The 20,194-nt window shown below is 39.2% G+C and overlaps 1 protein-coding gene across 2 annotated transcripts in view; it reads left to right on the top strand.

Moving 5' to 3' along the window:
• The window catches only part of THSD7B (thrombospondin type 1 domain containing 7B), a 1,076,713-nt gene that overhangs the window by 376,231 nt on the left and 680,288 nt on the right, over nucleotides 1-20,194 (top strand). For both annotated transcript variants that reach the window (XM_027561747.1, XM_027561740.1), the window contains one exon: nucleotides 11,817-11,986. In XM_027561747.1, coding sequence (XP_027417548.1) covers nucleotides 11,817-11,986 — 170 coding nt within the window. The remainder of the gene's footprint in view (nucleotides 1-11,816; nucleotides 11,987-20,194) is intronic.

The raw sequence follows: 20,194 nt of genomic DNA, 5'->3' as shown, positions 1-20,194 counted from the left end.
ACTTCAAGATGTTCAGTTCAGTTCAGTTCAGTCACTCAGTTGGGTCTGAGTTGGATCTTTGTTCGCAAAGTAATGTCTCTGCTTTTTAATATGTTGTCTAGATTAATGATAGCTTTTCTTCCAAGTAGCAAGTGTCTTTTAATTTTGTGGCTGCAATCACCACCTGCAGTGATTTTGGAGCCCAAGAAAACAAAGTCTGTCACTGTTTCCATTGTTTCCCCATCTATTTGCCATGAAGTGATGGGACCAGATACCATGATCTTAGTTTTCTGTATGTTGAGTTTTAAGCCAACTTTTTCACTCTCCTCTTTCACTCTCACCAAGAGGCTTTTTAGTTCTTCACTTTCTGCCCTAAGGGTGGTGTCATCTTCATATCTGAGATTATTGATATTTCTCCCGGCAATCTTGATTCCAGCTGTGCTTCATCCAGCCAGGCATTTCACATGATATACTCTGCATATAAGATTTATCCAAGATTAATTTCTACTTTGAGCTTCATTTAATTGAACCTTCACATCAGAAAACAGGTCCTGACAAAAAGTTCATTGGAGGTTAACCTGGGCCTCTAGATCTGCTGTATAGAAATGTTACTGAGTATGACATTTTCTAAAAACCTTCTCAAATAGTGAATTTGTAGGAGATAGGAGTCTTAGAAAATTCACCGAATACCAACCAGTGTTCTCTAGGGAGAATGATGTGTTTACTAATGATTCTAGTTGGTGGTGGGGAGGAGCACACTTAAATAACAACAACAAAATTAACATTGGCTGACATTCTTATTTGTCTGAGATCTGAGCTGTGGCCTCTGCCTCAGGAAGGCATAAAGACTGTGTGTTAACTTTTGTTTCTAGTTTGACACCGGTGATTAAAATTCATCGTGAACAAGGGAAATAGAAACAAAAATCTCTTAGGAATCAAAAATATCCATTTCTCCTTTCCCAGAATTCATGAGCACTTCATATGTATCAAGAAATTTAATTCGCCACCCTTCTCCTTAGTAGGAAAATGTCCTCTCTTGGAATGTCACTTGGTTTTACCCTTCTACCATCTTTGCTGTAGGAGATGTTTTCCTTTGTTCAATAAATATACTCTTAAACTCTTCCCATGTGCCAAGCACTACATTAAATGTTTGGGATACCTCAGAAAATAGATTGGACAAAGTTCCCTTCCTCCTATGGGACCTAAATTTTAGTGAAGATATACTAAATAAATGTAATAAATAAAATAAACTATATATTTTGTGTATGAAATATAGAAAAAATGAATCATTAGAACAGGGCAAAGATAGAGACTTCTGGAATGCTGTAATGGGGGTCAGCTCAGGTTATAGAATTAAAGAGTGTCATTAGAGAAACTTCCTTTGAACGAGCAGGATCAGGGACTGGGGTTTGGAGGAGGACTTGAAGGAAGTGAGGAAATTAGCATTTCAGTTAATGAGAGGAAGAATATGTATTCTAAGAAGAGATGAGCTAGAGATGTGTTTACTTCCTACTTCCTCCAATAATAATACTGTTCACAATGGTTTTTAGTTGTATAGTTCAGGGGCTACTCTTTTCACTAGCTAGACTTCACTAATCAACATTTTCACTTGAACACTGTGAGTGCCAGTCCCTAAGGCATGAAAGCAATTGTGACCAAGAAGAGCCCCTGCTAGAAGAGCTCCCTGACCCTGAACACTTTGGAGATTCCTTGAAGCATCGAGCATAAGTTAACCTGAAAGGCTGAGGTCAGCCTGTGTTAAGCTAATTTGGGAAACTTTATTTTTTTTAGTTTAAATTTATTTATTTTAATTGGAGGCTAATTACTTTACAATATTGTGTTGGTTCTGCCACACATCAACATGAATCCACCATGGCCGTACATGTGTTCCCCATCCTGAACCCCCCTCCCACATCCCTCCCTGTACCATCCCTCTGGGTCATCCCAGTGCACCAGCCCCGAGGATCCTGTATCGAACTTTAGAACTACAGTTGCTACTTGAACAACCGGGGTTTGAAATGTGCAGGTCCTCCAAGACACAGACTTTTTTCAATACTAAATAATACAGCACTACACAATCTGAGGGTGGTTGATTTCATGGATAAAGAACCTTGAATACAAAGGGTGGACTAACACCAAATTTTCTGACTATGTGGAACATCATCACCCCTAACCTCTTATAGTTGTTCAAGAGTCAACTGTATAAGGGAGTTAGCAGTATAGCTTTAAGATCTTTGTGAGAGAAAGTGCTTAAGGCTACTTTCACAGAGTCGTACACGACTGAACAACTAACACACACACTCATGTACACACACATATAGCCGTAAGTTTGTTTTCAAAAGAATGCTATTTTCCCATCTATTTGCCATGAAGTGATGGGAACAGAGGCCATGACCTTCATTTTTTGAATGTTGAGTTTTAAGCTAGCTTTTTCACTTTCCTCTTTCACTTTCATCAAGAGGCTCTTTAGCTCCTCTTCACTTTCTGCCATAAGGGTGATGCCATCTGCATATCTGAGGTTATTGATATTTCTCCCGGCAATCTTGATTCCAGCTTGTGCTTCTTCCAGCCCAGCATTTTGCATGATGTACTCTGCGTATAAGTTAAATAAGCAGGGTGACAATACACAGCCTTGACATCCTCCTTTCCCAGTTTTGAACCTCTGGTTACTGGATAGCATAAGAAAAGGCAGAGGACACAGACAACTGGGACCTGACCTGATGCTACAACAGCTATGACTCCAGACCCTCTGTACTTTAAGCATAGAGCCTGTTCTGGCTGAACACACTGTAACAGACAAGAATACTGAAAAATGTCAGCATCTTTCTTGGAACTGACACCTTGGATGACCTACCAGCAACTTCCACAATCTCCCCAGGAGACAACAGCTTTCACACTAAAATGACTGTTGTATTTCCTAAATGTTAATTTAACATTTAAAATTTAATATAAGTATAAGACAGTGCTGTTAAAAGGTAACAATGACCACTATAGAGTAAAACTTTTAAGAAGGTCTCTAGGCAGACACTGTATGGCTGATATTTTACATAGAGTGTGTGAATTACTGCCCAGAAAAAACAATTTCCTAAACATTGCTTCAACACTCTGGTCTGACACTGAAAAATATGGGGCCTCATAAACTGTCTCTCCTTACCTCTAGTATGTGTTAATTTATCTCTGTTTTGGGCGAACTAGAGATTCTTCGTAAAAGGTCTGTCTGTGCAGACTCTGAGAGGTCTATGTGGGTCTTCTACCCACTTTGATGTGCTTTTAAAACAACCTGCTGTGGCCAGGCTGTTCCTTCCTATTTTCTCTTTAAGGTATTTAACCTGATTTTAAGTTTTATAGATAAAGTTATTTTTCCTTGAGAAAACTCTGGGGATCAATTGATGACCTTTTTTTTTTTTTTAAGATGACTGTTAAAGCCAAGTAATGGTGCCAAGAGAAGGGATGGTGGATAAAAGCTGGCTTAGTATTTGGCTTCCTTTGCCCATTGGAATGAAGTGAGTGTTAGAAGAGGGATGTTGTGTCTTGAAGAGATGTTTGTTCAATACCTGCTTAGCCTTCACTGTGCTGATTGGTGGAAGACTCAGGAAATTTCAGTCTGTCTTAGTGTATTGATTTTAAGAATCTTGTATAATACTCTCATTAAAAACTAGCACATCTTCAAACCTTATAACTATGTTCTTTAAGAGTGTTTAATAGTTGGTAATGTTCCCATAACTCATCCCAAACATATGGATTTTTTGTTAGTTTTTTTTTTCTGCCTCTACTTCAGAGTGGGTAGCATCTATAAAAGTGCCTGGCTTAGAGTAAATGCTCAGCAGACAATGGATAGATCATCAAATGTAGGGCAGTTCCAGAACAATTTTATGCACAGGGTGCTTTATTCCATGCTGATACTTAATATGACATGTGTGAATAATTCAAGTCAGTTTGTATAACAGGCATCTGAAATTGGCTTCATAAAGAATATTCAATATGGACATCTCCCCAGGGAAGGAATGAACACACAGAACTTGTAAAGTGGTCCTCAGTGGCTGCCTTGCTTTTGCTAAGTGTGTCTGGATTTCCAGAAAAGAAGTTTCTGTCATCATTAGTTATAAGAGTAGGCTCAAGAAGGGTGAGAAATGAGACCACAATTAGTTAGTGTCAGTCAGTCTTGTCTGACTCTTTGTGACCCCTTAGGCTGTAGCCCACCAGGCTGCTCTGTCCATGGGATTTCCCAGGCAAGAATACTGGAGCGAGCTGCCATTTTTTCTCCAGAGGATCTTCCTGGCCCAGGGATTGAACCTGGGTCTCCCATATTGCCGGTGGATTCTTCATTTGTAAAAGTCTGACTTCTGGAAAAGAAGGGCACACACATTGCCTACCACATCTACTGATCTTTTCCCATTGATTGTCTACCATAGTAATACCTTGCGCATACTAGAAGCTCAGTCAGTTCAGTTCGGTGCAGTCGCTCAGCCGTGTCCAATTCCTTGTGACCCCATGAATCGCAGCACGCCAGGCCTCCCTGTCCATCACCAACTCCCGGAGTTCACTCAAACTAATGTCCATCAAGTCGGTGATGCTATCCAGCCATCTCATCCTCCAAATGAATTAATGAGTTCTTTAAGGAAGCTTTTTAAAATTGTTTTAATTAAGCAGCTTTTTTACAGCACTTGAGGAGTAAAGGAGTCATGACCTGGAACCTCAAGAGAATCTGTTTGGGAAAGAAATAGCAGTTTCAAAGAATCTGTAAATTGTTTCAGCAGAAGGAGACCGATGCCTTTTTATTGAGTCCATCTTTTATTGGTGCGTATTTTTTCATGAGTCCCTGTTGTTCCACTTTCAGTTCTCCTGGATGGAAGATTTGCTCCCCTGTTAGTGTAAGAAAGTTAACGTATTGCTAAGTGCTGTGCGTAGTGATAGAAATCTATTAATAATGCATACATGGAGTTTGACCGGCAAAGTCATCTGCCGAAGAGCAAAGAGCTTTGCACTTGAAAGTAGCTTACCATAATCAATAGTCCCACTCTATTCAATAAAAAATTACTAGAGCGTAAAACACATAAAGCTCGATCAGTTCTCTTTATTTTGGTTGTCTGTTCAGCAAAAAATGACAACTTACTTCTTTTCTAAATGCATTTACAATTTTAAAAGAACTACAGACATTATCATAAATTAGTCATGCTGCAGTACATGGATTTTTAATATACGCACATTTAATTTGAATATATTGTGCTAGGGTTTCAATTCCAAGAGTGTTTGCAAAGCTATATGTGCTTAGTCAAAACACGACCATTCACTAATGCAATTATTCTTTCAATCTGTCATTGTTAGATCACTGAAGATTCTATTCCATGTTGCTTTGCTTTAGATCTAAGCCTTTAGAAGGAGGAAAGAAATCCACACTCTGTAAGCAATTCTAAGCCTTCTGAAAGTGACAAAGCATGCATTCTAAAGGGCGAGGGTTGCTATAAAACTCTGATGGTCTTGCCATACTACTGCTATTAAAATCAGTTTATGTCACCTTAGTAGGATGAAAGTCTTTTTAAAATAGTCACTAAATGTACGTACTTTTCTAATTTGACTTTGCTAATTTAGAATGTCTCTATTCCTTGCTTCAGAGCAATGCATTCATTCCTTACCCCTTCTAGCCTTCCCCCATAAATTTGGAGAATAGTTTGAGTACAGGTTTCCTAGGGTTAGACAATAGTACTCTCAGGAAGACAAGCTGGCTACCCAGAGGATAAGATTTCCAGGCCTTGGGGAGCTTTTTCTAATCCAGAAATTGTCTCCTTTATTTCTTTGTGGAAATGTGTATGCCCACCACTAGAGATTTCTTTCTTTGGTTTAATCTTGATTTCTTCTTGTAAATTGCATATACCTTTTCAGAATGATGAAATATTTAATAATAACTCTTAATATATGGAGCTTCCCAGGTGGCACAGATGGTAAAGAATTCGCCTGTCATTTCAGGAGACACAAGAGACCTGAGTTCGATCCCTGGGTCGGGAAGATTCCCTGGAGTAGGAAATGGCAACCCACTCCAGTATTCTTGCCTGGAAAATTCTATGAGTAGAGGAGCCAGGAAGGCTACAGTCCATGGGGTGGCAAAGAGTTGGACATGACTGAGCAAGCACACATGTGTAACTTAATAGTATCCTGTGAATACATTTATTGACCGTTTCCTAAGAGTAGACTTAAATTATGGGGGACATATGAAGAAATTGGCTAGTGAGTTCCAGGTGTGGGAGACAGCTTCAGAAAGCAGAGTATAGCAGTGAAATTCAGGTTTTATTCATTTACCTGACATCTGAGTTCTTGTCCCATTTCCTGGGCTGTTTCAGGTAAGAATTCAGTGCCAAGAAATTGTGCTACTAGTACTTGGGGCAAAGTAATTTGGAATCATTCTTTTTTATTTATTTATTTTATATGGCTACACCTGGTCTCACTTGTGGCATACAGAATCTTTGGTCATGGCACACAAACTCTTAGTTGAGGCATGAGGAAGCAAGTTCCCTGAACAGGGGTTGAACCTGGAACCCCTGCATTGGGAGTACAGATGTTTAGCCACTGGACCACAAGGCAGGTTCCTGAAATTGTTCCCCACTCCTCTCTTTCTCTCCCACTAGTGCTTAGTTGCTCAGTCGTGTCTGACTCTTTGCGATCCCATGGACTCTAGCCTGCCAGACTCCTCTGTCCTTGGGATTTTTCAGGCAAGAATATTGGAGCGGGTTGCCATTTCCTTCTCCAGGGGATCTTCCTGACCCAGGAATCAAACCTGCATCTCCTGTGTCTCCTGCTTTGAAGGCAGATTCTTTACCCACTGAGCCATTGGGGAAGTCTTCTCCTACCCACATCTAATCATCAGAAGGCTGTCTCCACCTTCACAGAATATCCAGAGTCTGATCACTTCTCATATTCACTGTGAGTACCCCACCTGAAGCCTTAGCAGCATGTTTCCTAGAGTAACAAATGCCTCTAAATTTATCTCCCTTTTTCCACTGCCCTGTAGTATGTCCTTCAGTCAGTGGCCAGGATGACTCTTTCACCCTCCTCAAAACTTGACAGTGGTTTCCTAGCACATTTGGAATAACACTCATAGTCCTCCCTCTGTAGCCTGGCCCCTGCCTGCCTCTCCGTCTTTCTCCCTCCTACCTTGACCTGCTTGTTCCAACCACTGGCTTCTGAGCTTTCCTACAAAGCGCAAAGCACTCACCTTCCCTGGGACCTTTGGACATACTCTCCTGTAGAATGCTTCTTGTCCACCCCTTCTTGTGCCCACTGCTTTATTTTATTCAGCATTCTGCAGGCTTTCCTGATACAGCGTTGAACTAGCTCTCCTCATCCATCTCTCTCTGATGGACATGTTATCTGATGCCGAATTCTGTTTTGGTTCATTTCTGTCTGTCTACCGCCCTAGAAGGTCATCTCTTCAGGGTCAGGGGCTTTGTCTTGATCATTGTTATTCTTTTCTATTGTCTGAATCCATCCTTGACATATAACTAGAGTTCAAGAATTACTTCTTAAAAGAAAAAAGGAATAAATGCATGGTTGATTAAGTGATTTGCTTACTATTGGGCAGGCTTATTTCTGTTCCTAGATAGTCCTACTTTTAATTCCTTTCTGCCATCCATCTCGCATACATACCTTAGCATTGATTGAAATATTCTTAACACAAGTTATTTCCCTTGGGTATTCAGTATATAAGTGGCTGACAGTGTGACGTCTCACTAATGGTGAGGTCATTGGAATCATTTTCACATAAAAGATTGATGTCAGGTTTCCCTAACACTCATGGTAACCAGGCAGCAAAATGGTGAGTTTGATTTCAGGGCCTTGAAAAGGTATTAGTCATCAGAAAATTGTCATTTCAGCATTTTGTGGGAACTTGAATTTTTACAGTTAGATACATTTATTGGGTTTATGTTTTATATTTCTCTTTAACTTGTTCTTATCTCCTGAAAATGCTAGAATTTGACCCTATGTGACCACAGTGTTCAAATTCTAACGGCGTGCTTTAGTCCATGGGGTCGCAAAGAGTCGGCCATGGCTGAGTGACTTAACTAAACTGAACCTAACTGATGATATTCTCAACAAGTCTCTTTAGAGACGTGTTGGGAAGACTATATGAAGTTATACACCTAGAGTGGTTAACGTGGTGCCTGTAACAGACTTAGCGTGCAGAAAACTTTGTTATTATTGCTTCAGGTGTATGTCATGATATCCTAGAAGCCTTAATAAATGAATGCCTTGTCTCTGCTGTTCAGTCAGGCCATGTGACAAGACAAATGGATCCATTCATGAGGGGCTACATTCATGAGGGGCTACATTCATGAGGGGCTACGTCCATGAGGGGCTATGAGGATCGACTAATTGGTTTCATGTCATGGCCGTTTACTTTACTTGAGGCATTTGTATAGTTGGTTTCAAAGTGTTCTTTATCGACAAGAGGCAGGATCTTGGCCTTTGAGACACCTCCTATTTCTCTCTTAAGCAGAAGGACAAAGTAAGGCTTGAAAGGCAGCAGAGTTGGGAGAGAGAGGGTGGAAAGGCCTGGCCTTTGATGTGGACTTGGACATTAAAGAGAATGTCCCTGGCAATCAGGAAGCCAAGTTGTCCAGAGGCTGGAGGGCTATTCCTGTCACAGCCTCTGAGGGAGATAACAGGCAACATTTAGCTGAGAAGACTCCTTTGATTTCTTATTCTGTCAGATCCTAGAGACAATTTCCCAGGTTGGATGAGTTCAGAATGTTCAGTTTTCCTGGCTTCTAGGTGATTTGTGACTGAACATACTGCATTTGAAAAAAAATAAAAATAAAAAGGCAAAGACTATGAAAAGACCAGCATGTTAAAAAGGAATATAGAAGTCCTTCACTAATGTGCTTTTTCCTTTGCCTCTTGCTAGGTTGGTGTTTTCTCTGAGGTGGTAAGCAATAGCAATCATGATAAATGTCTACTTCTTTTTTCTTTTTTAAGAATTTGTTGTTTGCCAGTGAATGGAGTTTGGGTGTTTTTGGTTAAAGAGCTACGAACAGGGTTTTTGTTACTTTATAGAAAACCATAGTCATTAAACTTTTCATTTATCTCTAAAATGACTCCCAAAATTCCTCCATTGCTAATTCTTATAGGGTCATGATAAATTAATTGAAAAAGCAGTTTATGCAGCATGGCCCATTCCTTTCAAACAAGTGAACAAATTGCTGTGACTTGCTATAATTCTAAATGCTCTAAGTTTCTTTTATGTTCTTTACTGAATTTTGATTCTTGGAGGTAAGACTATGGCATTTCTGGATCCCTAATATTAACTTCTGATAAAATCAATTAAGTTCTCATAAGTACAATGTTGGGTGTGTGTGTGTGTGTGTTTTCTTTGTCAGCAGGAGACCAAAAAACAGGTGTAAAAGGATGTAAAAAAGGGAATTAACATTTACTGAACATTTGTTATGTGCTTTGATCCACATTCAGTGTTATTACCCTTATTTTACAGTTAGGAAAATAGAACTGAGCCAAAGTCACATGACTAGTAAGTGGAAAGGCTCAGATTCAAACCATGTCTGTTTGATTCCAAAGCATGCTTGTCGTCCACACCTTACTGCACCTTTTTCCCCACCTTATTTGCTATAGGAACCTTAGGGTAGAACTGCTCTGACCTCCTTAACAGCTAGAGAGCCCTTTTAGGCAATCAGTGGGGGGAGAGGATTTGAAATGAGAATGTGGTAACTGTCCAATTAACCCACCCCTACCACACTGTGCCTTGCCTTAGAGTCCAGAGACAAGAGAACTTACCTGTGCCCTGAGACTCAGAGACACAAGAGACAAGCCTTCTGCCTGAGTGACCATGGAGTCTAGGTGACCCCTCTGTCTAGTGAGGAGAAAGAGCTTTGGATCATCACCTCTGGAGAAGAACCATCTCTGGGAAGACTTAGACTTTCCTCCATCTTTCATGCCCAGGAATTAGAAACATGTTATTGTCTATATTCACCTAGTGTAAGTAGGACTTAGCTCGACACTTCAGACTCTTGTCCAGCTCTCTGACTGATTTTCACTTGGAAAACCCTGTGAAAATGAAGTAGTGAGGCAAAGGGAGCAGAATCCTGTTACTATAAACCCCACAGGATTATCCAAATTCTTTTACTACAAAGGGCTTTTCACAAGACTGATGAGCCTCAGCTTTCAAGCTTTTTAGAATGAAAACCCTCCTTGTCTAGGGCTTTGCTCACTCTTAGGTACTTCAGAGATTTGCTTCCTGATTTTGATGTCTGTTACTTGATTTCAGTTTTACTCTAGTTTTTATAAGGCCAGGGCCTTGGTGAGGCGTGTTTATTTTTTAGTACTATTTTTTTTCTTTGAACAATCCCCAAACTGAGAAATTTTTCCTAAAATATGAAATGGGACAGCAGAGATGAGAATGTTCTTATATTTGGCTTGTTACTCCAGTAACTAAGGAATCTTCTGATATTTATGTGAATTCTGTTGGGTTATCGTAATGCTATGGGCTTTAGGAATGCTCTCATAAACCACAAAAGTAGATTCTGTCTGAAACCTACTTTTGCATTCTCTAGGTATGAATGTAGTATTATTATCATTGTTTTATTTTCTGTAAGTTGTGCAGAAACTTCATCATGCCTTCCCCCTTCTTTGTGTGTGCATGTGTCTATCACTGTGTATCTCAATCAGTTGTAAACCAAGAAGACATTCTAAGTCAGTATAACAATGGCATGTCTGTAAATGTGTGAAAAAAAGAAAAACAACTCACCAATTAAATACAGTGGTACATAGAAGCTGAGCATCAAAGAATTGATGCTTTTGAACTGTGGTGTTGGAGAAGACTTTTGAGAGTCCCTTGGACAGCAAGGATATCAAAGCAGTCAAACCTAATGGAAATCAGTCCTGAATATTCATTAGAAGAACTGATGCTGAAGCTGAAGCTCCAATACTTTGGCCACCTGATTCAAAGAACTGATTCACTGGAAAAGACCCTGATGCTGGGAAAGACTGAAGGCAGGAAGAGAAGGGGATGACAGAGGATGAAATGATTGGATGACATCACTGACTCGATGGACAAGAGTTTGAGCAAGCTCCAGGAGCTGGTGTTGGACAGGGAAGCCTGATGTGCTGCAGTCCATGGGGTCACAAAGAATTGAACACGACTGAGTGACTGAACTGAACTGAACTGATGGTGAACTCGTTTTTAATACATATACCTTTATTCCAATGGGGTCGAATTGATAGAAATACCTGTATCAATAAGGTTGACAAGTTGGAGGTAGTCTCTGTTCATTTAAAATAATATACTCAAACATTCATACACTGTCCTACTAATTAAAAAAGAAAGCTCAACTTTCACACAAAGTCATCTAAAAGTTTGTGGAATTAAACCCCATGATGAGTTCACCTGCTAGAATTAAGCTCATTTAGTTTCCAGCTCCTTCCTCTAATTTTTTTGGCCATGCTGCGTGGCATGTGGGATCTTAGTTCCCCAGCTATGGATCAAACCCACACCTGTTGCATTAGAAGCATAGAGTATTAATCACTGGACTACCAGGGTCTTTTCTCTGATTCTTTATTCTCTTAGAACTTTAAGTCTGAGACATCTCTACTATTTACCCATATTTTCCTTCATTCAATCTTCTGGTCCTGTGCTATTAGCATGATAGACTGCCTACTTTTTCTCAAGGAAATAAAAGAGGTTTAGTATTCAAAGCTGGTAAATGTCTTTATCCATAGGCAACGATTTGATACTAGAAAGAGAGATGATTACATACATTTGATGTCAATAAGTTTCCTGTGGAATTCTGTGTTTTCCTTACTTCTTCTTCTTCTTTTAAACAAATCACACCAAACAGGTATTCCTGGAAGACCTCTGAATGGAAAGAATGCCAAGTCTCTCTCCTCCTCGAGCAGCAGTACCTCCACTGGCATGAGACGGGACCCATTTGTGGAGGTGGGATCCAGACCCGAGAGGTGTACTGTGCCCAGAGCACACCAGCATCCACAGCACAGAGGGCCAAGGAAGGTAGGCAGCCAGTACTGGGGCCAGAGTCTGCTGCTGATTGGAATGGAAATGCATTCCAATACCATCTCCTCATATTCTCCTTGGTATAATGGACCTTCAGCATTCACAAATGTAAAATTGTATTGCCTATTTGCCAACTATCCTTAAGTTCTGCTACTTGCAATAGTTAGGAATAGTTAAAAATTACTAGTGATAATAATTTCCTCATTGGAAGGGATCATTGTGAAAATTAAATGAGAAAATAGACCTAAGATCAGGAACAGAAGTGAATGCAGCATGCTAAGGGGCTAGTATGCTGGAGTCAGCCAGTTGGCAAAGAAGTAGTAACAGTCTTTTTCTTTTTTTCTATAAGAGAGGTTTTTTTGTGAATGTGCAAACTTCTACAGACATATCATTTTCAGATATCAAGGATCTATTCTCTTATTGCCAGAGTTTAAATAATAAGAGAACAATAAGGAAGAAAGTGGGGGAGGAAAAACAACTTTGTCCATGGTATGCTCTCATTAGGTGTATACAGTCCTTTTGTTTCAGAGTTTGGCATGGTGATAACATATAAGAACTGAAAAACTGGCCCAGATTTACTTAAGTCAATGGATTGAAAAGCCAAGAGTAGGCAGTAATGCTTCCAGTCTAGAAAAAATATACGGTCTGTACCAGACACATTGGAGGGGCACTTAGCAGTGCCCGCTATAGAAGTGGTCAAGATGGAAATGCTTCCTTGAGAATGTGCATGTACGTTTCTCTACTGTCCAACTTGGTTAGGGAGAGAGGTGTGAGCTTTCTTATTGTGGAGATATATCCGTTTTATCCTGTGACGTTTTTCACCAGGTGCCTTTTTTTGTGACATGGCCTCTCATCATTTCAGAGGCCATGACCATAGCCTTCTATGATTCACTGCATGACTAATAGAGGGGTCATCCTTACAGACTCCTTAGAATTTGCTTCAACAATTGAAGTTACAGTGCTGCATTTATAGGGCTAGAATTATTTAATAGGTGAATTTTTTTCCTTCTCTAATGTCTCTTTTGGAAAGTGAAAATTTACACACTTTCTCTTCCAGGATAGACATGACTATGCTTACTTTTCTAAATTTGGAGGAATAGAATTTAGATTAAAAAAATTCAAATTTTTCTTTCAGACATTGGTGATCTTTCTATTTCACTTTCTCTTTCTTCTCCTTTACCGTTGTCTACAGTAATAGGGGCTTCAGGGGTCAAAACATATATAAAATTTTTTTAGAATTGATATATTATGATCTATTTTCAGCTTCAACATTGAATCTTCTATTGACATCTTCCTAAAGTTTCTTTAGTAAAAATAGCTTTATTATCTTGTGGATCAACTATTTCTAAAGTTTTTTTCAACCTTAGTCTTTCCAGCTTTCTTAATGGAAACATGCTGGGCAGGCAGTTTGTAATTAGGAGGAAATTGGAAGGATGGTGTTCTAGGGTTGGGAATCATATGCTACATGTTGGGAAATGTTAAGTAGAGGAAGGATGTTAAGTGCACATTTAGCAGCCTGTTAAGCCCCAGGACAATATTCTTCAAGCACCTAGAAAAGAGGAAAAAATCTTAGGACAAGGCATACTTCTAAATTAATACTTTGGTTCACATGGAAACAGAAAGTGATTAGAAAGCCTAAGCTTGGTAACCCAGGTCTTGGGTGGTGGTTGGTGGAGGTGCTTAGATGTGGGGACAAGATACATACCCATGAATGTATATGATGAAACTATGTATTCTTGTCGAAATTTGAGTAAAGTAGTCAAACTGTTGCTGATTGGATAATACAGGACAGCCACATTGGATTAAAGGCATGGTATAGTTTACTACTTACATTTGTAGTCATTAACAAAGGTCTGATTTTGCTGTTGTGTGGACGTGAACCAGAAATATCATTTATTAGTTTTGTTTCTTATAAATGCTTTCATTTTCTACTATTACCATTTATGGGTTGTTGTTTAGTCACTAAGTTGTGTCTGACTCTTTTGCGACCCCGTGGACTATAGCCCACTAGGCCCCTCTATCCATGGGATATCTCAGGTAAGAATACTGAAGTGGGTTGCCATTTCCTCCAGGGGATCGTCCTGACCCAGGTATCCAACCTGTGTCTCCTGTTTGGCAGGCTTATTCTTTACCACAGAGCCAAGTGGGAAGCCTGTCATTTATGGATATACCTTGACAAATCTGGCAATGTGAAAATTTCTTCTTGGCTCAAGTGAAATACAAGAAAACAATTGAATTGCAACTATAAGAGACCAAAGAGTATGTTTGCCTAATTAAAGAGGCATAATTTAAATATTTCTAACCTTTCTGCTAATGCACTAACAAAGGCCAAACTTTGGTAACTTTTTTTTTTTACATTTCCATTTTTGTGAAGATCAGCTTTTTTGTTTGTTTGTTTGTTTTTTTTCCCTATTATTGTGTCAGACTTTGTTTTGAAGGGAGAGAGACATTTAATAGCATTGACTTTGGTAAACTTTTCTCAGTCACACTTGACTTTCCCACCAAGTTAAGTTTACCTTTGGCTCTAGAATATTCTGTTTACTTTCTGGAGTGGAATTTCTGGATTCTTCTTCCTTGGAAATCCCACCATCCACTGTTAACTAGCTGCTCTGCATTCCAAGAACCTGATCTTAGAGGAACCTACAATCTTCAATAAATAAATAAATAAGGTTTATTTCCAGGATCTCTCATGAGATAAGATGCAATAGAATTTCTAAATACCAGAAGAAAAAAAAATTGAAAAGACTACTAATTCTCTCCCAAGGTCCTCTGAGTCTCATTCTGGCTGGTGAGGCTGAATTAGGATCTCAGTGCAGTTCTGTTGCCAACTTATTCTTGTTGATACCCAATTCTCCATTTGACCTCAGTTCATTGTATGTGTAGTAGTATAATATGGCGTATTTACCTGGTTCTGCTATTCATTGACCATGTGGTATTTTAATTGCAGCAAAATTAATGCTGTAATATTGAATATGAGAAGTGTTGCTAGTAATAGTTACAAGCCAAGCCAATAGTAATAGTAATAGACAAGTCAATGTGTGAATCAAACTATAGCAGAATATTTATGATTTTGTTTACCAGTTGCTATTGTAGTAGAGAAAATTGTATTTCTCTTTTATAATTCAGAAGCACCTGCCAGAGTGATGCTTGCCTATAAATCTAAACACTTGGATTCGTTGAAACCATTTTATTCTTGCCCCTTTCTAAGGTGAAATTAAAACCACTCAGCCTACATTCAAGAGTCATTTCTCAGGTGGTAAAATGTTGAAACAATGGACATACCATCATTAATCTAATAGAAAGAGGGAAAAATGTATTTCATTCAAGAGAGTGTAGCCTAGAGATTGGCATATCAACAAATGCAGGTTGAAATAACATAGAGATATAATGTATTTATATGGTGAATAAAACAAAACAGAAACCTAAAAGCTAAAAAAGAAAGACTGGAAAAAGATACTGGTGTGGTGGCAGTTAAAGCAGAATATTACCTAGATATTTTCCCATCTTTTAGATTTATTATTTGCCATTAAACGGACTCAACTACTTCAGAACGGACACACTTTAGCTTTTAATTGTTAAGTATATTTACTTGACCACTCCACACCAGTTAAGAGCAAATAGTTCTTGAGTCCTATGTCTTTATGAAGCTAGGCCCAGAGTTGGCATTAAGGCAGTACATGATATGTCATAGTTTTAAATGTGCTGGTTTGCTGAGTAAAAAAATGGATGACAGTCACACATACGTTGTTGTTTTTTTTTTTTTCCCCAAATGATTTGTTATGTACTAGCTATATTTTAGGGCCTGTCCTAGACGCAGGAATTATAAAGATGCCTCATTAACTTATAGTCTTTTAATTGTGACAACAGTTGTACTAACAATTATGCTATAGTGTCTTAGGTTGTGTATTTCAGTAATCTTGTATAATATGTTGTTGTTGTTCAATTGCTCAGTTATGTCCAACTCTTTGCAACCCTCATGGATTGCAGCATGCTAGGCTGTCAATATATATGTGTGTATATGTGTATATATATGTTTATGCATATGTTATATATATGATGTTGTTGTTTAGTCACCAATGCATGTCCAACTCTTCTGCTACCCTATGGATTATAGTCTGCCAGGCTCCTCAATCTGTGAGATTTCCCAGTCAAGAATACTGGAATGGGTTGCCATTTCCTTCACCTGGGGATATTCCCAACCCAGGAATTGAACCTGGGCCTCCTGCACTGCAGGCAGATTATTGCTGAGCAAGCCCCATATATATGGCATAGTTAGAACCATTTAATGATGCCTGACATTAATCTTCACAATGCAGATGATGCTTAAGAGAGAGTTTGGAGAATCAACAGAAGAAAGTACTCAAAGTCAAGACTGGGAGAACAGATGAAAGTATGTAGAAATGTTTATATTCAACAGTGGCATGTGAACTGTTATAAGAGGAGCATAGGAAGTTAGATAACACTTAAAAACCAGGCTCTGAGAAGAACATTACATAATGATTAAGGTATCATTCCAAGACGAAGATACAACAGTGTATATGCATGCAACATAGGAACACCTGAATACATAAAGCGAATAACAACAGACATAAAGGGAGTAATTGACAGAAACATAATAATAGTTGAGGACTTTAAGATCCCACTTACATGAATGGACAGCTCAGACAGAAAATCAGTAAGGAGACACAGACCTTAAATAACACATTAGACCAATGGACTTAATAGATATTAGTAGATCTATAGAGCATCCAGTCCCAAAACAGCAAAAAACAAACAAACAAAAACATTCCTTTCAAGTGTACATTGAGCACTTAAGCAGGATAGATCACATGCTAGGGAATAAAATATCTCATTAAATTCAAGAACATTAGAGTAATATCATGCATCTTTTCTGGCCACAAAGATATGACTCTATAAATCAACTACAAGAAACAAAAATTCAGAAAATATAAAGACATGGAGGTTAAATAATGTGCTACTGAATAGCCACTGAAAAAATAAGAAATAAAAAATACTTGGAAACAAATGAAAACAAATAAACTAAAAAGCACAATGATCTGACACCTATGGGACACAGCAAAAGCAGTTCTGAGAGAGAAATTTGTGGGAATTGTGAGTCTATGTCAGCTATTTGTAAGGCCTCCTCTGACAACCACGTTGCCTTCTTGCATTTCTTTTTCTTGGGGATGGTTTTGGTCACCACCTCCTGTACAATGTTCTGAAGCTCTGTCCATAGTTCTTCAGGCACTCCGTCTACCAGATCGAGTCCCTTGAATCTATTCATCACCTCTACTGTATAATCATAAAGTATTTGATTTAGGTCATACCTGAATGGCCTAGTGGCTTTCCCTACTTTTTTCAATAAGTCTGAATTTTGCAACAAGATGCTGATGATCTGAGCCACAGATCTTGTTTTTGCTGACTGTATAGAGCTTCTACATCTTTGGCTGCCAAGAACATAATCAATGTGACTTCGGTGCTGGCCATCTGGTGATGTCCATGTGTAGAGTCATCTCCTGTGTTGTTGGAAGAGAGTGTTTGCCATGACCAGTGCATTCTCTTGGCACAATTGTTAGCCTTTGCCTTGCTTCATTTTGTCCTCCAAGGCCGAACTTTTCTGTTACTCCAGGTATCTCTCGACTTCTACTTTTGCATTTCAGTCCCTTGTGATAAAAAGGGACATCATTTTTTGGTGTTAATTCTTGGAAGTCTTGTAGGTCTTCATAGAACTATTCAACTTCAGCTTCTTCAGCATTATTAGTTGGCACATAGATTTGTATTACTGTGATGTTGAATAGTTTGCCATGGAAACAAACTGAGATCATTCTGTCGTTTTTGAGATTGCAACCAAGTGCTGCATTTCAGACTCTTTTGTTGACTATGAGGTCTACTCCATTCCTTCTAAGGGATTCTTGCCCACAGTAGGAGATAGAATGGTCATCTGAGTTAAATCCACCCATTCCTGTCCATTTGAGTTCACTGATTCCTAGAATGTCAATGTTTACTCTTGCTGTCTCATTTGACCACATCCAATTTACCTTGAATTATGGGCCTAGCATTCCAGATTCCTATGCAATATTATTCTTTATAGCTTCAAACTTTACTTTCACTACCAGATGAAACCACAACTGGGTGTTTCCACTTCGGTTAGCCTCTTCATTCTTTCTGTAGCTCTTTCTCTGCTCTTCCCCAGTAGTATATTAACCATCTACTGACTTGGGAGAGGGGTCATCTTTCAGTGTCATATTTTTACCTTTTCCTACTGTTCATTGGATTCTCAAGGCAAGAATAATGAAGTGCTTTGCCATTCCCTTCTCCAGCAGACTATGACATGTCAGGCCCTAACTAGCAGAGACATGGCCTTCAGCCACTTAATGTAGCTGGATGACATGCCTGGTGCCCTGGTTGTCCCATACTGGTCCTTGTTAAGCATGTAAACCTTCATTTTCCATCGCGTATCGGTCAGTGTGTGCCCAAGGGTGGAGGCAAAGGCCCTGCTGGAGTGGGTGGGAAGGGGGTCCGGGGAAGGGTGAAATTAATGTTGGAGGATGCCCGGGAGCAGAGGGTATCCTGGCCTCACCACTGCCTCTGTCGCCTACTGAATGCAGAGTTCCAGACAATAGCAAGGATAGATAAGGATAGATAAGAAAGCCTCCTTAAGTGAACAGTGCCAAGAAACAGAGGAAAACAGTAGAATGGGAAAGACTAGAGATCTCTTTAATAAAATTGGAGATACCAAGGGAACATTTCATACAAAGATAGGCACAGTTAAGGACAAAAACAGCAAGTACATAACAGAAGTAGAAGACATTAAGAAAAGTTGGGCATTTCTCTAAAGAAGACATACAGATAGCTAACAAACACATGAAAAGATGCTCAACATCACTCATTATCAGAGAAATGCAAATCAAAACCACTATGAGGTACCATTTCACACCAGTCAAAATGGCTGCGATCCAAAAGTCTACAAGCAGTAAATGCTGGAGAGGGTGTGGAGAAAAGGGAACCCTCTTACACTGTTGGTGGGAATACAAACTAGTACGGCCACTATGGAGAACAGTGTGGAGATTCCTTAAAAACCTGGAAATAGAACTGCCTTATGACCCAGCAATCCCACTGCTGGGCATACACACTGAGGAAACCAGAAGGGAAAGAGACACGTGTACCCCAATGTTCATCGCAGCACTGTTTATAATAGCCAGGACATGGAAGCAACCTAGATGTCCATCAGCAGATGAATGGATAAGAAAGCAGTGGTACATATACACAATGGAGTATTACTCAGCCATTAAAAGGAATACATTTGAATCAGTTCCAATGAGGTGAATGAAATTGGAGCCTATTATACAGAGTGAAGTAAGCCAGAAAGAAAAACACCAATACCATATACTAACACATATATATGGAATTTAGAAAGATGGTAATGATAACCCTGTATGCAAGACAGCAAAAGAGACACAGATGTATAGAACAGTCTTTTGGACTCTGTGGGAGAGGGAGGTGGGGGGATGATTTGGGAGAACGGCATTGAAACATGTATAATTTCATATATGAAATGAATCGCCAGTCCAGGTTCGATGCATGATACTGGTTGCTTGGGGCTTGTACACTGGGATGACCCAGAGGGATGGTATGGGGAGGGAGGAGGGAAGGGGGTTCAGGATGGGGAACATGTGTATACCCGTGGTGGATTCATGTTGATGTATGGCAAAACCAATACAATATTGTAAAGTAATTAACTTCCAATTGAAATAAATAAATTTATATTAAAAAAAAAGTTGGCAAGAATAAACTGAAGAACTGTACAAAAAAGCTCTTAATAACCCAGATGACCACGATAGTATGGTCACCCACATAAAGCCAGACATCCTGGAGTGTGAAGTCAAGTGGGCCTTAGGAAGCATTACTACGAACAAAGTTAGTGGAGGGTATGGTATTTCAGCTGAGCTATTTCAAGTCCTAAAAGATGATGCTGTTAAAGCACTGCACTCATGCCAGCAATTTGGAAAACTAACAGAGGCCTCAGGACTGGAAAAAGTCAGTTTTCATTCTAATCCCAAAGAAAAGTAATACCAAAAAATGTTCAAATTACCATACAAATTGCACTCATTTCACATACTAGCAAGATTATGTTCAAAATTCTTCAAACTAGGTTTCAGCAGCATGTGAACTGAGAACTTCTAGATGTACTTCTTAGAAGAAAAT

This window comes from Bos indicus x Bos taurus, chromosome 2 (genome assembly GCF_003369695.1).
Source record: "Bos indicus x Bos taurus breed Angus x Brahman F1 hybrid chromosome 2, Bos_hybrid_MaternalHap_v2.0, whole genome shotgun sequence".
Lineage (NCBI taxonomy): Eukaryota > Metazoa > Chordata > Mammalia > Artiodactyla > Bovidae > Bos > Bos indicus x Bos taurus.
This window is presented reverse-complemented; position numbering and strand designations above follow the sequence as displayed.